Source organism: Ovis canadensis, chromosome 14 (genome assembly GCF_042477335.2).
Source record: "Ovis canadensis isolate MfBH-ARS-UI-01 breed Bighorn chromosome 14, ARS-UI_OviCan_v2, whole genome shotgun sequence".
NCBI classification, from domain to species: domain Eukaryota; kingdom Metazoa; phylum Chordata; class Mammalia; order Artiodactyla; family Bovidae; genus Ovis; species Ovis canadensis.
In genome coordinates, this window is record NC_091258.1 from 24,791,251 (window position 1) to 24,809,474 (window position 18,224).

Sequence of the window (18,224 nt, forward strand, 5' to 3'; positions counted from 1 at the left end):
AGCTGTGTCCCGGGGGGGGGGGGTGTGGTGTTTGTGTGTGTGTCTGTGTGTGTGTGCGCCACGCGTGGACAACCTCCCTGGAGACAGGAATCGCTGGAACCTGATGGATTTCCCTCATCATACCTAAGAGTCACGAACAGTGTGAAGAGGGTTTCCAGGGGGTGCTCATCCTCAGGGGTGTCCACGTGGGGGGTTTTCTGGAAGCTGTGGGCCCCCAGCATCAGTTCGAGGCGGGGCTTCAGATCGGAACTTCTTTTAAAATATTGAGATAAAAATCATCCATGTGAAATCAACCTTTTTAAAGAGAACAGTGCATCAGCATTTAGTCCATCTGCAAAGTTTTGTGACCACCACGTCTGTCTTGACACCAGACAGCCCTTTCACCCCTGGAGGAAACCCTGTGCCTGTCAGTACCCACTCCCCTCTCCCCCACCCCGCCTTCAGCAGCCACTCAGCTGCTCCGTCCCCGTGGACCGACCTGTCCTGGACTCTGCTCCGGAGGGAAGCATGCCGATGGGCCCCTGTGTCTGGTTGCTTTCACTCTGCATACGGTTTGCAAGGGTCATTTGTGCGGTCACGTGGCCAGTGCTTGCTTCCTTTTCACGGCTGTATAATACTCCACTGTGTGAACAGACTACAGGCTTTTTAAATCCCTTGTCCATCAGTGGACATTCAGGTTGTTGCCATTTTCTGGCCATTAGGGATATGCTGCCACAAACATTCACTTCCAAGGTTTTGTGTGGACATATGTTTTGTAACTGTGTTCATCCAGGTCAGAGTGAATATCAGAACTTCACTCCTTTCTATGGCTGGTCAGTAGCCCATTGGAGGACTCTTGGGTTGGGTACATAAATTTTAAGACACCTTTCTGAGGAGGAAGCCAGGACTGGCTATTGTCAGTATTTAAAAAAAAAAAAAAAAGACAAAGCTAAAGAAGCTTGGGTGGCCCACTGGGTCCCCCCCTTCCTCTGACTGTCTTCCCTTCCGTCTGGCTGCACAGACCTTGCAGGTGGCCAACCAGGAGCACTGACCCTGAAGCCAGCACAGGGCTGTCTGTGCACAGGGCTGGCCTGATTCTCTGAGGGTCCGGGATTCCTGAAGGCCCCTCCCTGCGTGGGGGGAAGGGGAGGGACGTGCCTTCTAGGCCATCCAGAGAGTGGGCCAGCCCTGTGCAGCCTGGTTGCAGGCCTCGATGCCCGCGCGCCTGCTTCACCGTAAAGCATGTTTATTTGCCGCCCTCCTCTCCCCCCTCACACAAAACGTAAGTCATCCTGCTGAGCTCCAGCTGTGTTCCAGGCACCACGCAAGGCTCTTTGTAGCTTATTACTCGTCTCACCCTCACTGTAAAGCCGGGGAGGGGACGTGTGGCTTCCCTGTCACTAGCTGGCAACACCGGTGCACAGTGCCAGGTGGCGACGCGCCCAGCCAGGTGGGGGTCCTGCGGACGGAGCCCGGGTGTCTGTCCTCTGACCCCTGCACCACGCTCACCTCCTTCCCACGGGGCCAGGGGCCCTCTCCGGAGTCGCATTGTGACGTTCGCTCCTTGGTGATGCTGGAATGTAATGAGGTTCGCCCCCCAGATGACCAGGAAGTCATGTTTAGGAAGGGATGGATGGTAGAGAGGTCGGAGGAGGCTGTGGGGTTGGGAGGCTGGAGAGAGAGAGAGCACGGAGAGGCCGAGGGCCAGTCTCCCGGGTGTTTGGGGGCTTGGACACCAGGCCAGGATGTGGCCCAGAGCTGAGCTGTGCTGGGACTAGAGATGTCTTGACGGGAACAGAGGCAGTGAGGACAGCGCTCCGGGGCAAAGGGGATGTCTCTGGTGTGGTTTTTGCTAAATTGACATTGTTGAAAATGACACATGTGCTGTTGACTTGGGCCACATTCTCTGCCCCGCAGCCCCCCACCCCACACACACACCCTCCCTGAGTCCCTGGAAGTTTCTGCTCCTGCCCTGCAAAGCCTGGGTGTCCACACCGGCCGCCTCCTCACCACAGGTAGACAGATGGGACGCCGAGTGGAGGAGCCCAGTGCGCGGCGATTTCATTTAAAAGCCTGCCAAAATAAGACCAGTCAGGAGCACAGCCTCTCCCAGCTCTAAATGTTGACAGTAGGGAAACGTGGCCAGGTTTCTCTCAAATATGAAAATGGGAAGTAGCCCTGTGAGGAAATGAAACCTCCCCCCACCCCAGACAGCAACGTGGAGGCTGCAGGGCCCTGCCAGCCCCCGCGAGCCTTGTCTCTCTGAGCCCCGACTTCTCCATCCAGGCAGTGAGGTGGCGCTGCCCAGGGGCTCTGAGCACAGGGGCGGTCAGGGTGCTCCCACTGCTGCCCATTTGGGGGTGCACACGCAGCCTGGGGCAGTGCCGGGCCTTCCTGCAAACCACCTTTTCGCCAGAAGCTGTGCCTGGGGGGCCACTTCCCCACCAGGACTCTGCCAGCAGCCGGGAAGGGACAGCGTGAGGAGAGTGGCCTGAGGCTCTGCCGCGGTGGTTGGGGGATGGGTGTGGAGCCCAGCCCCACGTGCTTGGCCTGGAAAGGCCTCAGGGCGCCCACGGAAGGCCCGGGCTCCCGCATGGGTTGGGAGCTAGGACGGGTTGTACTTGACCCATAGCGAGGCCTGTGTTGTCCGAGGCTAGTGACTTGCAGGAACTGGGGGGTGGGGGTTGCCGCCGGTGGCAGAGAAATTCAGAACTGCCAGCTTCAGGGCCTCCGTGGACCCCCAGCAGCCTGTGTTGCCTCTCCCCAACAACCCCCAGCCTCTGCCCCCCGGGGCCCAAGCACCTCCCTTCCTTCCATCCACCCTCCCCCTGGGCCTGGCCTGGCCTGCCATATAAAGTTTAAAGGTTTTAAATGCAAATATTTCTCTTTTATAGATGCCAGCTGTCTCCAGAGAGCGCGTTTCCTCGCTGCTCAACTTTATTGTCCAATTAGCTTCCCATATCTGGGTACTGGAGAGCCTGGGGGGCTTCGGGGGGGGGGGGAGGGAGCGCTGGCTCCTGTGGCCGCCATGGAGCTGGAAGCTGGCCCCCCCCACCCCCGGCCACCCTGGGTCCTGTGTCTGGGGTGGGTTGGGGAGTCCCAGGTCAGAGGGAGGGGGGGCGGAGGAGGGCATCCCTCCCCCAGCTGGGGAGCACCCTTCAGATTCTGGGCTCCCAGAGGAGTGGCAGGAGGTTGGGGGGTGGGGGCCGTCAGTGGGTATTCTTCTATTAAAACATAAAAATAAAAGCAGCCGGCCCGCGCACACTGGCGTCCTTTGAGTCCCTCTGGAGTGTCCCCCCTCCCCGCCTGCTTTCTAGCTGCGTGGAGGCTTCCCCATTCACCGGGGCTTCGGCGGCTCACAAAGCGAGGCAATTAGAATTGAAAATCTATGCAAAACAGCTGTTAACTGATTGTAAAGGAGCGCAGCTGTGCGCGGGTGCAGCCCGCGGCCGGCGCTGAAAGGGCAGGAAGTGTTGGGGCAGCCCAGGGTTAAGAGCCCGACCTCTGCCACCGCGTTCCCCCGGGTCACCCAGGGCCCTTGCCCCGCCTGCTCCCCGGAGGTGACCTTGGCTACCGGACAGCCGACTGGGATGGCGCAGCGGCGGGGGCTTCCCAGACCAGGCCTGGACTTACCCCCAGGAGCCTGGCTCCTCCCAAGGAGGGCAGTGGTTGGGGAGGGCGTCCGGAGAGGGCTGCCCTGGTTTTCCCTCCCTTTATCCCTTCTGCGGGTCTGCGTGAGACGCGAACGTGCAGAGGCCGGGGCTGGGTCACAGCCACCCCAGGAGAGTCCCTTTCCCTCCAGGCACCTGCTGTCAGTCGGGGGGTGGGGAGTGGGAGGGGAGGCTGGGGCTCCAGCTGTCAACAGGAGAGGTCCGGACACCTACCCGTGCCCACCCCACCTTTGCCCCCAGCTCTCGCTAAGGATGCTCCTTCCTGTTCCTGACCCCAGGAGCTCCGTGGTGTGGCCTAGCAATCAGTATTTCACACACTCCTCCCCACCTTTCCCCCAGTATCCAAGACAGCAGCCCCGTGAGATCTGTATCTAGAGTGGGATGTGGTGCCTGGAGAGATGAATTCCAGAGGCGGGGATGGGAAAAGCCTCCTTAGAAGAGATAAGATTTAAGCCGGGCTTTGAAGAATGGAGAGGATTTCTGGGCCAGTGATAGCTGGCTGGAGAGAGAAAGGGGACTTCGGAGTGTGAGTGGTGGAGGCTGGGCAGCAGGGCCTCCTGCCGAGATGGGATGGGGGTGGACGGTGCGGGTGGTGGGGCAGGCCCCCTGTCCGTCACCCTTGAGGCCCCTGGTGGCACCCTCTCTGCTGGTAGCCTTGGGGTGGGTGGACCCGTCATGCAGAGGGACTGTGCAGATCCCAGGGCTCTGGGCCATGGGTCCCCCAACCCTCCTGGAAGGGAGAGTGGTTTTCAGACCCTGGGACAGCCAGCTGGTGAGTTGCAACCCTGCCTCGCCCCGAGGTATCCGCAGCGGTAGCTACAGAGAAATGCTGCCGAGTACAGGAGGACAGCCAGGGTCTGTATCTGGCTTGGAGCGAATGTGTGTGCCCTAGGCAAGTTAATTAACCTTCTCTGGTCTCCTCACCGGGCTTTGTGATGGAGGTCAGGAGGCCGCCTCGCAGGGCCCAAGGGGATTAAATGACAGGAGTTGAGCAGCTCCGGCACATGTTAGGTGTTTGGTAAATGGCAGAAGTGGACCTCCCTTCCCACCTGCCCTGATGGCCAGGTCCCTGATGCTTGTTTGTCGATCAGGTGCTGAATGGGTGGCCGGGGTGATGGAAAATGACGGTGACATGCAGCCCTCGGGTGCCAGAGCAGTGGTTTAGGGTGGACGGTGCACCGAGTTCTGCTGATCCCAGAGGAGGCAGGATGATAAACAGCAGGACCCATGCAGGCTCCCCCCACCCACCTCCGGCATCAAGGGCCCAGCACAGCCTGGGCTGGACCCGGGCCGGGATACCTGCACTCCAGGGAACCTCACCTGGCTGGTGGTGCTTGTAATGGGTAAGTTGCCCACCAGCCCTGTCTTTACAGTTCCTGGCTGCCGTGAGGTGCCCTCCCTGTCAGCACCTCTCACCTTGGGCCTGGCGTTCTCAGTTCTGTATTTGGGAAGGCCAGTGTGTTTGCTGAGTGACTAAACACCCACCCTGTTGGTTAGTGGCATTGGTCTCTTTCCGGCAGATCCCTCGTCAGTATCTCTCAGGGTCAGTTTAAGGAGGCGCTTTTACTTCACTGAGGGCTTCATCGTGTGGGTTTCCCGGGTTCCAGGCTGCTGGAGGGACTTCCCTGGTGGCTCATTCGCAGGTGATGCAAGAGACGCGGATTCAGTCCCTGGATCAGCAAGATCCCCTGGAGAACAGCATGGCAACCCACTCTAGTATTCTTGCCTGGAGAATCCCAGGGACAGAGAGGAGCCTGGCGGGCTCCAGTCCACTGGGCCTCAGAGAGTTGGACAGGATGACAGCGACTGAGCACACAAGCTGCTGGAGACAGGCTGGGTTTTGCAGGACCCTCCTGAAGAGGTGCTCAGCCAGGAGAAAGCCTCCTGCTCTGTTTCCTGCTCCAGGAGGCACAGTTAATTTCATCCCAGTCTGGGGTGTGAGCGGGCACTCACCAGCATCCTCTTGCCCCTAGCACCAAGGAAGCAGGATCCTGGTGAGCTGGGTCATTGGGGCGGGTGTCCCCACTCTGGGAAGGGTCCCCATTTGCCCCCCCCCCATGGGACTGACCCTGGCCTTGGGTAAAAGTTGCCCTTTTACCCCAACCTTCTTTTTCTGTTCGGTTCCCAAGCATCTGGGGGAGGAAGGAGAGGAGGGCTGAGCCCAGGGAGGGCTCCAGACCGGCTACGGGGTGGGAACCGACCCCGCCGGGAGGGGAAGAAACGCCCCTGAAGAAATGGAGGGCTGCCAGCCCCAGCCGGAGTGGCGGGAAGTGGAGGAGTCAAGCCACCAACCTCGTTAGCGCGGAGCGCACGGCTGCGGGAGAGCAATTCTCACCCTTCAACCCGGAGGCCATGCTCCGGATTACAGATTACCCGAGGCCGGGCGCACCGACGAGTGTCACCCATCGCCACCATGCCAGCCCGCCTGGTGGCCGCCAGCATTTTTCTGGCCGGGGGCGGGCAAGCCAGCTCGCCGCTGCCCCCGTGCGGCCGCGGGGGGTCCCTGCAGCTCCCCGAGGCCTCGACGGGCTGTACGGGGAAAGGGAGACTGGCTGCAGGTGTGAGCGGCTCCCAGCACAGCTCCCATTGCACCAGTGTGTGCACGTGACCTTGAGCAACTGCGGCCTCGACTTCCTCATCTGGGAACCGGGATCAGTCTCCCCGTCCCGCCGTGCAGCGGAACCAGATGTCTGGGAGGAGGCGGGGGAATCTACCAACTCTGAATAAAGTAGCCAAACCCACGTGGCCACCCCACAAAATTCTGTGTTTTGCCACGGTGGTCCTCAGACGTGTGGAAGAACTTGACTTCCCCCTCGCTACCACCACCATCAGGGTCTCCCCAGGATGAAGGGAAACAACTGGACCACGGTATCCTGGTGAAAGAGTTGGAGGGTGGGCCCGAGCGTCCAGACCCGGGGACGGGGCTGGGAGGAGAGTTCGGTCCAGGTGCGCGTTGTTTTCATGAGTTATTCCCCTCCCCCCACCCCAGCCTGTAGTCCAGGTGGGAAAGTGTGGGACCCGCCCCCAGAGGTTATTTAATTTGGTTTTTCAGGCCCTAGGCCCTAGGCCCTCCTGACTCCTCCCATCCCCCTCCTCCTCCTCCCCGAGACTCCCGGCGGCGATGGAAGCACCGCGTCCTCCGCGCCCTGGCCGCGGTGAGTCTGCTGTCCCCTGCTGAGTGTGAGTTCCCGGAGGCCGCGCCGCGGAGACACCGTGTGGTGCGTAAACGAAAGCGTCCGGCGGAGGCCTAGGGCCACACGGGGGAGGCGCGGCCCGAAGCCAGGCGGTGGAGGGTGAAGGGGAAGCGCCCCTCCCACGAGGTGCCAGGGCCGGCCGGCGGGCCCCCACAGGTAGGAGCCAGTAACGGCCCCCGGCTCGGCCTCGCAGGTCCGTTTCCCTTTTCGTTTGTGGTCGGCCAGGAGCCTTGTGCAAGGCGAGGGGCCGACCCGCGTGCGCTCTGCGGAAGGCGGAGCAGGGGAGTGGGTGGCTCGGGGGCGACTGTCCGCGCCCTGCCCTTCGCCCCTCGGGCGGGCGGGCACCCAGGCGAGTCCTGCTCCCCGCTGGCGCGGGCTCCGACTGCTCCAGGCCCGCCAGCGTCATCGGGAACAGATGGATGGGGGGTGGCAGGCGCCCAGCGCTCCCTCCCGCCGCAATCCGGACTGGCGCGGGGAGGGAAGGGAGGGCGGGAGAGGGAGGAAGGGAGGCGGGGGAGGCTGGGCCGCGGGGACGGCTGCGTGCGCGCCTGCCAAGCGCGGCGCGGGCATGTCCCGGGGCAGGTTTGGGGCTGGCAGAAGCGCGGGCTGGCACCGGCGGCCGAAAGTTGAAACCCGCAGCGCGGCGCTACGGCGGGGTGCTGAGGGGTGGGTACTGGTTTGCCTCCGGGGCTGCAAAGTAGGGAGGCTGTAGATGGAGAGGATTTTCAAAAAGAGGATGTACAGGCAGAGACCCCGGTGCATCCGAGCAACCCTGGGAGCTTGGGACGCGCGGGGTCAGAGCGCGGGGCGCGCCAGGGCCAAGGGGCGTCGGGCGAGGCGGGCCGCCATTGACCCGGCGCTTCCCGGAGACGCGGGGCTGGGGAGGGCTGGTGGGGGGCGCCAGGCTGGTCCTCTGCGCTCGCCGCCGGTGGGGGTGGGGAGGCCGGGGCCCTCCGCTCTGGCCGTGCCGCCTGTGGGTGCCCAGGAATTTCAGGACGCTCCCTGAGTCATTCCAGTCTGTCAAGTGCCTGGGTGAGGTGGTGGTGGCGGTGGTGGTGGGGTGCCAGGAATGGGGAGGCGCTGTTCTGGGGCCGGAGGCCCAGTGGGTCGTGCCAGTTTCTGGAGGCGGGCGGCCTCGCCTCTGACCGCAACCCCAGCTACTTAATGACCCCCCTGGCGGAGCGGCGCCTCCGTGGACTCTCCAGCCGCTGCGACGTGAGTTCTTTAAAAGAACTACTCCGCTGCCCCCCGCACTGTGGCCTTCCCCAAAGTTACTTAGAACGAGAAGGCGGAGCTCCTGGAATTTGGGGGGAAGGTGCGTAGGCCCGAGTCCTTAACATTCAGCTCTTTCAAATTGGGAGTTAAGAGGGGCTAGGGAAGAAAGAGGCACACAGCCTACTTTGCATGCCCCCTCCCGCTCCACTCCTCCCCCCCCAACAGACACCGGCTCTGGAAAAGTTTTCCTCCAGGAGGCCTCCAGCACACGTGAGTTTGTCCGCTCACTCCTCGGGGGGTCTGCTGGTTTGTGGCACGCGCTGCTCTCGGCACCCGGAAAGCGGTAGGGAGAGGCGCAGGGGCGCTGCTTGCCTGGTGGGCGTGTTGAAAGTGACCGCTCCCTGCTTTTGGAATCCAGTGGCTGGTCTCAGACCCCAGTGTACGTGGGACCCCTGAGCAGTGAAGCCCGGGGTCCCCGGGAGCCTGAGGGTGGCACTTCCCCTACCTGCTGGTGTCCTCGGCTCACCTGGCCGGCCTGTCTGGGGAGGGGCGTGTGCCCGCGCGGGTGTACCCGGGCGCCGGTCGGTGCGCGCGCGCGCGAGCGCGTGTGTTTGCGGCTGAAACCCGACACCTCCCGCTGGCTGAGGTCAGGGAGCCGGGAGCGAGCCAGTGGCCCGAGAGTGGGCGGCGTTGCGTTTGGGTGTGTCCTCGGCGGCGGCGACAGCAGCAGGTGTTTCTTGGCCGGGGCCCCGGAAGCTCCACCTCCCCAGCGGGCCAGAGCCGCCGCCGCCGCCGCCGCCGCCGAGCAGCCCCGGGTGAGATAAGCAGTTTAGACAAACACTGGGCGACGGTGGCTCCAGCATGTGTCAGCCGAGGCGGAGCGGCGGGGCCCTGGCATGAAAGGTGAGCGCTTCTAGCCGGGCGGGGGGCGGTCTCCGCTCGCGCCCCCCTCTCCTCCAAGTTCGTGGGTTTCGCGGGGGCGGCCGCCAACGGCTCCGGGGCAACTTCCCCCGGAGTGTGTACGGCGATAAGAGCCGGGCGGACGGACTAGGGACCCAAGGCCCCGCGCCCCGCGGCGGGTCGCAGCCTGGCCGTCCGGCCTCCAGGCGGGGGCTCGGGCCGCCCCGGGGCTCGGGCTCGGTGGCTGTGTTAGGCGAGGGGTGCTTTACGAGCGTGCGGCGGGTGGGGAGCAAGGGAGCTGGGGGGCTCTCGGTGAGCTGTCTACGCTCCGGAGCCGGAGTGAAAACTTTGCGGCGGCGGGGGAGGGAGCGAGGGGGGCGGCGCTGCGCCCCCGCGGCAGGTGCTGGCGGCGGCTGCGGTGGGCGGGGGGATCGCCCGCTGGGGCCGCGAGGTTGGGTTTTTTGTCTCGCTCCCCTCCCCCTTCCCTCCGAGCTAGGGAGACCGCCGGGAGGGCGGGACTGCAGCCTTCAGGTCTCCGACCCCCACGCCTTGCTTCCCAAGGGCGCGCCCCGGGCTCCACGGCTTCTCCCCCGCCTCTCTGCTCCCCCCCCGCCCCGTAGGAGCGGGTCCCCTGCCCCTCCCCCCGCTGAAGATGGCTGCCCCGGCCTCCGAGGTGGGAGGTGATTACATCCGCCGCCCCCCACCCGCGCTGCCCTTGCCCCCCCTCCTCGGCCCTTCCTGCTCCGCCTGGATGCGCCTCCCCGCCCCCAGCCCGGCGGCCGCGCTGATGGGCGGCGAGTGGCCCGACCGAGTGGAGCCGATTCAATTATATTGCAGCAGCAGAGACACCTCGTCGGCCGCCCGCCCGCCTCTCCAGCAGGCTAATTAAATTCCCTCCGTGGAGGCGGAGCGGAGTCGGGCTCGTCCTCCCGCCTCCCCCCTTCCCACTCCCCCTCCCGAGTTTGGGGTGGAGGATTAATGGGACCCCTGAGAAGTGCGCAGAGGAGATGGAGGTGCGGGGTCGTGGGGGGAAGGGGTCGTCCGGATTGGGTGAAGTGTTGCCGCGACACCCCCCACGTGATGAACCGGGGTCCCCTGCCGGAGCGCTGACTCTGAAGTTTGGAGGGCTGTGTGTGCGGCGGGGGAAGCACCTGCCCGCCGGCTGGTTGGTGGATACTGGCCGAGTTGAGTCGATTTGGCTCTTGTTTTGTAAACTAGCCTTTGTCTGGGAAGCGCGTCTAAAATACATTAAATCCTTGTTAACCCCTGCAGTGCCTTATCTGGGGCCCACACAGGCTGTGGTTTGGAAACAAAAAGCGGGACCACCAGATGAAACAAAAAAGGGCTGCTTTTGTGAAAGGCTGGAACAAAGGGCCCCGCGGATCCTGGGTGGGAGCCTCCCTGCCTAAGCCGATTTCCAGGCTGGGGGGTGGGGGTGGGACGGAATGGGATGGGAGGGCAGAAGATCTCCGGTGGGGCGCTTGAAATGTCCCCCGGAAGGTAGGCCGGCTGAGCCTTCAAGCCCCCGGGATTGTGCCCCCTTCCCCCCTAGTGGAAAGTTGGGTGGGGGGGAACCCCAGGTGAACCGGCTGCCTGCCTCTGAGCCTCCCTGGGTGTTACTTCTGTTCGGGGCACGTCAGCGTTGCTCAGTCGGTGTTTATGGGCGCCTCCACCCGCGGGTATGGCAGAACCTGCCGCCTGACTCAGCCGGGCCACGCCACAGGTGAGGGGCTGGGGCTCTGGCTCCGCTGGGCTGCCGTGTGTCATCCGGCAGGGCGGGGAGCCGCTGCCCCGCCCGCCCCCGGCTCGGCAGGCCTGGCTCTGTGATAACAGCTACAGGGATACTTCCAGCGGGCCCTTATCGGTACAGTCCTGCCCCCCGCTGTGAAAGGGGGTGCCCGGCTGGCCTCTTTCACTTTGTCTCACTGCATGCAGAGAGGAGGGAAGAGGGCCGCGGGAGCCAGCCAGGCCTCTGGCACTCTTGATTCTCCTTTTCTGCGAGCCTCGGGGGTGGTGGAAATCTGGAGCTGGTGAGGGGGTGACCGAGGTCAGCCCCGGCCCTGGGAAGGGAGGCTGGGAGGCCCGCCCCCATCTGCGGGGCCGGGGCAGCAGGCTGCCCCGGACGGCGCAGGCCCTGACCTGCTGGGGAGAGCTTCCCAAATCCTGGCTTGTCAGGGTTGAGCAGGGTTTACCGAGCCCTCTGTCTGGGTTTGCTGAGAGTTCCCCGGGTCATGGCCCCTGTCCACCCGGGGCTGGGAATTGGTGGCCTGGTAAGTGGGGGCCTGCAGGAGCCCGCAGCAAGCTGCAGGCCTCTTTGGAAGCGCCGATGGCCTTTATTCAGCCATGCCCGCAGGCGCAGGCAGACCTCTGGCCTTCATTAACTTCCCTGTCTCTGGGGGAAGGTTAGGGCCGGCAGAGCCCAGGAGCCTTGGGGTTTCTGAGCAGAAGAAGCTGCCCGCCTGTGGGTTCAGCACCTCCGGTTTCTGGCCTGAGGAGCCGAAGCAGAGTCTGCACAGCGCCGCTCTGTGGCAGGGTTCGGGTCCTGCACCTCCAGGCCGAGCACCTCCAGGCCGAGCACCTCCCGAGCCAGCTCAGTCCCTTGTGGCCCTTGACCCTTTGGCAGCTGGCGTTCTCCTGCTCCGACAAAGGAAGGACCCCTGGGCTCGAAGCCCCTTTCTTGAAGGGGGGGGGGGGCGGTGCCCTCGGCTTCTACTTTCCCAGGAGAGCGGAGGTGAGCAAGCCTGGCTGCGAGCTCTCTCCTCTCGCCCCAGGAACTCGTAGGGGCTTGTGGAGTCAGCCAGCAAGGCAGGTTTTTCCTGGCCCCGTCGGAAGGCTTGGAATTCCCAGTCTGGGTTACTCGAAGTCCACGCGGGCTGGGCTTGGGTGGTAGCACGTTCATTCCCTCTGTTATGGCAACACGGCCGCCTCCAAACCACAGGGCTGCCAGCTGCGGCCCGCCCCCTCCCCTCGGTGCGCCGGCGGAGCTGTTTTTCTAACCTGCAGGGATCCGCGTTTCAGGTGACATTTCAGCTTGGCCACGCGCTTTAATTTCTCTCCTCTCTCGCCCAGAGTGGTGTGGGCTGCCGAGCCACTGGCTCCACTTCCCCGTGCTGGCCTCTCTCCCCAGCTGAGGCCACAGGCGGGAGGTGGCGCTGGGGAGTGTTCCTGTCAATGAGAATTTATTGAGCGCCTCCTCTGAACTCAGCCCTTGCCCGCCGCTGGGAAGTGTGCACACCGATAATACCGCATCCAGAGCAGCCCTTTGCACGCCTGCCAGGGCGTGCACCAGGGGCCTTTTAATCTCGCCTCGGCAGCGTCTTCTCCCCACCGTCCTCATGACTTGCGGCCCTGCCCCCAGCAGGGTGGAACCTCGAGCTATCACGCTCTGTGCCCCACTCCCCCATTTGCTGGGCTGCTCCTCAGCCTGCCATTCCCGGATCAGGGCGATCAGCTCCAAGTCCCAAGCCCCTGAGACCAGCTTCCTCTGCCCCTCCGTTCCCAAGGCTTTGAGCTAATTTGGGGAAGGGGGTGACCCCTGCAGAGCTGAGGCAAATGAGAGCAGCCTTGGGGTGGGGGGAGGCGCTGGGACAGAGGCCATTGGGCTGCTGGTGGGGGAGGGGACCACAGTTTCGAGAGTCCATGGGAAAGAGGGCATCTGGCCGAACCTGAGGCTTTGTAGGATCCCAGTGGGACCGGGGGGAGTGTCTCTGGGATGTGACTTTTAACTGAGGAAGAAGGTGTTAGGGGAACAGGAAGCCCCCAGACCAGGTGCTCATTCTTGGCTGCACTTTAGATTCACCCAGGGAGCTTTAAAACCCAGGGCCACACCTGTGACAGGTAAGACCCACATCTCTAGGCGTGGGGCCCAGACATCTGTATTTTATGAACCCGCAGCTGAGCTAGAAGGGCCTTCTGCTGGGGGGTGGGGCACAGTGGGGAAGGAATTCCTCTTTCTGGGGAAGGTGGGGGCCTGATGCTTGTGAAGGAGAATCGGGATCCCTCATGGGAAGCCAGAGTCTGCGGTGTTTGCCCTAGAATGGCCTGGGGCTGGGTACCCTCCCCTGGCCGGGGAGGCAGTGGAGAAACTGTGCTCTCAACCCCATCCCTGGGTCATGGTGGCCCTGGGCTTTGTACAAACCCGGGGTCAAATCCTGACGGTGTTCCTCCTGCCTGCCCCAGGCAAGCGGCCGGCCTTTCTCCTGAAGGGACCTTCAGGTGCTGAGCTGTGTTTGGACGGTGGCCCCTGTGTCTCTCTGGAGCTCCAGCCAAGCCTCCAATTCTGGAACCGGTTCCTCCAGCTGGAGGCCTTGATGCCTGTGAGGAGTTGCACGTTGCTGAGGCTTTGGGGCCGCCAGACCAGAGTGGGGGCGTCCCGCGGGCAGATGAGCCGCCGGTCTCCCCAGCACCATCACGGCCCCCAGCTGCTCCCCATCTGTAGGATGGGCCTGCGGAGGCCTTGTCGGAGGTGGGGGCTCGGATGTTATGTGTGCCACCGGCCTGCCCCCATGGGTCCATGCAGGGCGCGGGCTGCAAACCCAGGGGCCTGGGGTCAGCCCCCAAGTGTCTGTGTTAAGCAGCTGGTCAGTCCCTGACCAGGGTGTTCCCATGACCCCTGGCTCAGCCTGTACGACCGTGCACGCTTTCCTGTGGGCCTCTACGGTAGGAACAGCCACAGCCCCCGTGTTCTCAGGCTGTTGGGTTAAGTGCTTTCTTATAAAGAGCTCAGAGCAGCGCCTGGCACCAAGGGCCCCTGTGTACGGGTTTGTCAGAAGCACGCGGTCATCCCCGTCTCTGGCTCTAGGACTCCCGGGACTTGTAATTTCCGAACCTAGAAGGCTCTGTGCCCCCAGCCCCTGGCCCTGCCGCGTTTGGTGTGGGCAGGGGCAGCGATGGCCGCTTGTCCCACCGAGACCTCCAGGCTCAAGGTCCACACCAGCCCCTGCGGACCCTCCCCACTGGGGCTTCTGGGCTCGCACCCCCCAACCCTGGTCTTGATCCCATGCTCACACACTGGCCCCCTCCCCAGCGGCTTCTTGCCTGGCTTGTTGCTGGCCCCATGGTGGTGGGATTGCACCGCAGGTCAGCAGGAGGGAGGTGGGATGCCCTCCCCCCTCAGCCCAGCCCTTCCCCACGCTCAGATGCTTCTGTGACCACAGGCAGCAATAAAAGGAATCGATCGGCAGGCTTTCGGTCAGGTTAAGCCGTCCCAAAGGAAGATGCATGTGTCAAGCTGAGGAGGGCCAGGCCTGCTGAGTGGGGGCGGGCGGGGTCCTTTGTGCTAACCGAGGTCTCCTCTCCCCTTGAACTGAGCCCGAGCCCAGGGCTCTGCCTGCCCTGCCACCCAGCCTGGCTGTGGGGGCTCGCAGGCTGGCTGCCTTCGTGTGACGTGGGTCACGTGGGGTTGCTTCTCGCTCCGCTGTTCATTTTCCCTGGAGGGTCTGAGTTGCAGGGTAGGGATTACCCCCACTGACTGTTAGCCGGGAGATACGGGGGGTCCCATGGGGCTTTCCTGCCTGCCCGCCATCAGACAGCTGGTAAGCCGTGTGAAACAGGAAAACCAAAGGGTGTGAGTGGAGTCGTCCTGCTGAATTCCTGGCATTCATTCATCTTTGTGCTTTTGTAACTTTTACATGGGGTGCGTGGTCTCTCTGTCTCTGTTGACTTACATGTGAGGCTGGGCTAGACTAGACGTCAGAGGTGGATGCAGGTGGAGCTCAGGGTCTGCAGGTGGGGATGCTGGAGGGACTTTGAGCACCCCAGAGGTGCTGGGGCCCTGTCTGCCGCCTCCTCGTAAGTAGGGGAGGGTGGGCTGACCCCATTTAGCAGCATGAGAACACTGAGGCTCAGAGTCAGCCCCCAGGGCTGTGTTCAGATGGTATTGTGTGAAGGATTTCTGGTCAGCCCTGCTTGGACTTGCCAGGGGGAGCAGATTGGCGGGCTGAGATTGTAGGTTTTAAATCAGCTTGACGGCCAGGTCTCTCCTTTCCCAACAAGTTGATGTAGCTTCCTGCAGCCTGCAGTTTTCACCTAAAAACAGATCTTGTGAGACTCTGAGACTCTGGAGGGCTCCCTTAGGAGGCGTGCCAGTCCCAGGAGCCTGTCACCGGGCCAGGGAGTGCATTTTAGCCAAGCAGCTGGCTTCCTAGCTGAAGCTGGCAGGCCCGCGTGGCCTGCCTGCCTGCCTGCTCGCACCACGCGCGGTGGGGTGTCAGGGCTGGGCTGCCCCAGCCAGGGCGCTCAGCAGACCTTGGGCCTCACAACTGCAGTTTCCAGCGGTGTCCCTGCCACGTGAGCCCCCCATGGGTGTGTTGACACCTCAGGATTGTGTGTTGGATAGATTTTGAGAGGGGAAAGGGCTGGGTGTGAAGGCTTGAGACAGCTTCCTCCAGAAAGAGTGGCAGGGACTCGCCTTCCAGCACGACCCAGACCTTTGTTTACCTGACTCCGGTGAGTGGTTCCCTCAATGCCCCTCAGCACTTGGTTTCTAAGGATGTCCATCCTCCCCACAAGGGGAGGATAAAAGCCTGTGACCAACCTCGCCTTTTGCTGCACCCCTGACAAATTTTGGGTAGACTGGACCACTTCTTGCCCTGTGACCCTTGACTCCTGGGAGGTGGTACCTGTGAGAGCCAGTTCTGGCCCCAGCATCCTGCCTGGGGCACTGGGACCTTAAACGTTCCCAGTTGGATCCGTGGGGGAATTTTTGTTTGTTTCTTTTGAGAAACTGAAGGATTACTTAGGCCTCGGCAGTTGGCTCAGCAGGTTGGTAGGGGATGGCTGTGGCCGGCTTGACCTGGCTCAGGACACGGTTGGGACTGGGGAGCTCATGGCTGGTGGCTTGTGACTGCTTTTGCAAACTTCTGCCCGGTGGATCCGCTCTGAAATGCATCTTGGCTGCAGGGTAGTGTTTCTGTTCCCCCTCGCCACCCAGTGGAGCATTTTTGGACATCTGGGCATGGTACACAGGGCTTTGAAGATGATGGATGAGCCCGGGTGAGGAAACACTGTTAGAGTCTGGACCACAGGAGCACCTTAAGAACTTGGTATCTTCCCTCTGACACCCTGAGCCTGGGTAGAGCACGTCAGGGGGAGAGTGTTAGTACTTGGGGTGTAGAGAATTCTGTGCTGTAGGTATCTGTAGCCTGGGTTCTGGGATGCCACACATCTCCTCACACACGTCCCTGTGGGTTTACAGATGAGCTTCTCTGGACTTGGTCAGACTGACTATGTGCAGGATTCGGGGTGGGGGGGTGCAGAGAACTTGGCCTGCCCCTTTGAACCATGTTGAGAATGGACCTTTTGCAAAAGCAACAAAACATAAGTCGAGGCCAGGTCCTGCCTTTGATTCAGGTGGGACCCACCCACGGTTGACACGTGCCAGGCTCCCACCCACCCCGAAGCTAAGGGTGGGGCTGGAGTTCTTTCTGCTGCGTCTGGATGGACAGGGTGCCAGCGTCGGAGCTGAGCGTCCTGGCTGCGCCTGTGTTTGTTAAGCTCCCATGGACCCAGTTCATCGCCCAAAGCAGCGTGGTTTCTAAACTGGCGACCCCTCTGGCCTCGAGTGAGCCCACCAGCCTGAGAGAGTGGGGAGAGTGGGTGAGCTGATGACCTCGGGACAGACTGAGGGGGAGTTTCCACTCTTGGGATTTGGTTGCTGGCTCCTGATTTTCCAGGGGAAATTGGAAGTCTTCATTTTGACCAGAAACCTCCAGTTTTAAGTTACCGCCCACTGATTCACATTTAAAGATGTCTTGATTTCATGCCAAGTAACGAGGTTGCTGGATGAAAGATGGCCCCTTCGCCTCTGCCTGCTCTTGCCTAGTCCTCACCCCCAGGGGTACTGATGGGGACACTGAGGCTCAGAGCATGTCAGGACTGGACAGGCCCCTGCTAGGAAGTTTGGGGGACTGGGCTCGGACCCCATCTTCTGGCTGGCTTCCTAGCTAAGCCCCCGACTTAGCTCCCGGGGGTCCTGCCCCGTGACACTCGAGTGGCCCGCCTGCCTGGGCATGATGCCAGGCGCCTTCCTTCCCCATGTTCAGCTGATGCACATGAGGGCGGGGCTGCCGTGCCTCTTCCGTGGGCTGAGGACCTTCTGAGTGCCCTTTGAGGCCGGGGGTACAGGCGCACAGGCTCGCCCTGTGGACAGCTTTGCCGACACCCCCGGTATGGAAGGGACATGGGTGCTCTGCCGCGTGTCCCCCTCTCACCTGAGGGGTTTAGACACCCAGGTGCCCGGGCCCTGGGGCTGGGCAGGCCCGGTCGGCAGCAGCCTCACGTCTCATCTCCCAGCCAGGTGTCCTCCCTTCGGTAGAAGGACCCTGACCCCTGCCCTGCTGGCCCATTGCCCCACCTGCCGGCCCCGGCCTGCTGCTCCGTGGAAGCTTGGAGCACGCTGCCGCCTCCTGGCCAGGTTGGGTTCCTATCCTTTGGGACCTCTGACCCCACCCCCACCCCAGCCACGTCCTGTACCCTGAACCTATGAGCTCACTCAAAGGGCTCCTTTCTGGGGAGGTGGCCTGGTTAGCTTGGGGCCCTTGGGGACACCAAGAAGTCACTCTCAGCTTGTCGGCTTGGTGCCCTCCAGCCCCGAGCTGCCACAACGTGGGGTTCAGGGGTGCGGCCTGGAGTCAGAGCTGCTCTTCCTCCCTGATACCCTCTGTAAGGCGATGCGTGTGGGTGGGCCTATGTGGGCATTCCAGCAGCCTGCGGGATGGGAGGTGACCCCTAGCTAGGGTGAGGGGTGAAGTGTCTTTTAGTGTCTTCTGATTTAAAAGGAAATTGCCAGCATAGCAGCAAGGAAAACTGGATCCCCACCCTGGCTCCTCAGCATGCAGCCCCAGACAAGGATGTGACTCTTCCAGCCTCAGTTTACCCATCTGTAGAGTGGGGCCATGATGGGCCGTGTTAGGAGGCTCCTTGGCTGATGAGGGGCGAGGTCTGTTCCTGGAGTGACTCTGAAGGGTGACAGCGATGCTCTGGGCACAGCCAGGCCTTGTGATTGTCAGTGCTGATGCCGACCGGCTCTGGGGGCCCCTCAGTGCCAGCCTTGACCCTGTCCCACAGCCTTTTTTGCCTTAATCGTGCATGTCCCCAGGGCTGTCTCCACCCACTCTGTGCCCCTCCCAGGCTGCCCTCCGTCTGCCTATCCCAGGCTGCTCCAGACACCACCCGCTTGGAATAATCACTGTCAAATGGCGCCGCCATCTGCTGCCTGACTTCCGTCCTTCGCCTGCACCAGAACCTCCGGGATCCCTTGCGTCTG

General features: G+C 62.6%; 1 protein-coding gene across 14 annotated transcripts in view; it reads left to right on the forward strand.

The window, feature by feature from the left end:
- GSE1 (Gse1 coiled-coil protein) overlaps nt 1-18,224 on the forward strand; it is a 391,542-nt gene that overhangs the window by 335,357 nt on the left and 37,961 nt on the right. Inside the window, exon 1 of one of the 14 annotated variants that reach the window (XM_069549676.1) lies at nt 8,821-8,962. The exons of the other annotated variants lie outside the window; for them this stretch is intronic. Coding sequence (XP_069405777.1) covers nt 8,956-8,962 — 7 coding nt within the window. The 5' untranslated portion in view covers nt 8,821-8,955. Of the gene's footprint in view, nt 1-8,820; nt 8,963-18,224 lie in introns of those variants that run through there. 14 annotated transcript variants of the gene reach the window in all.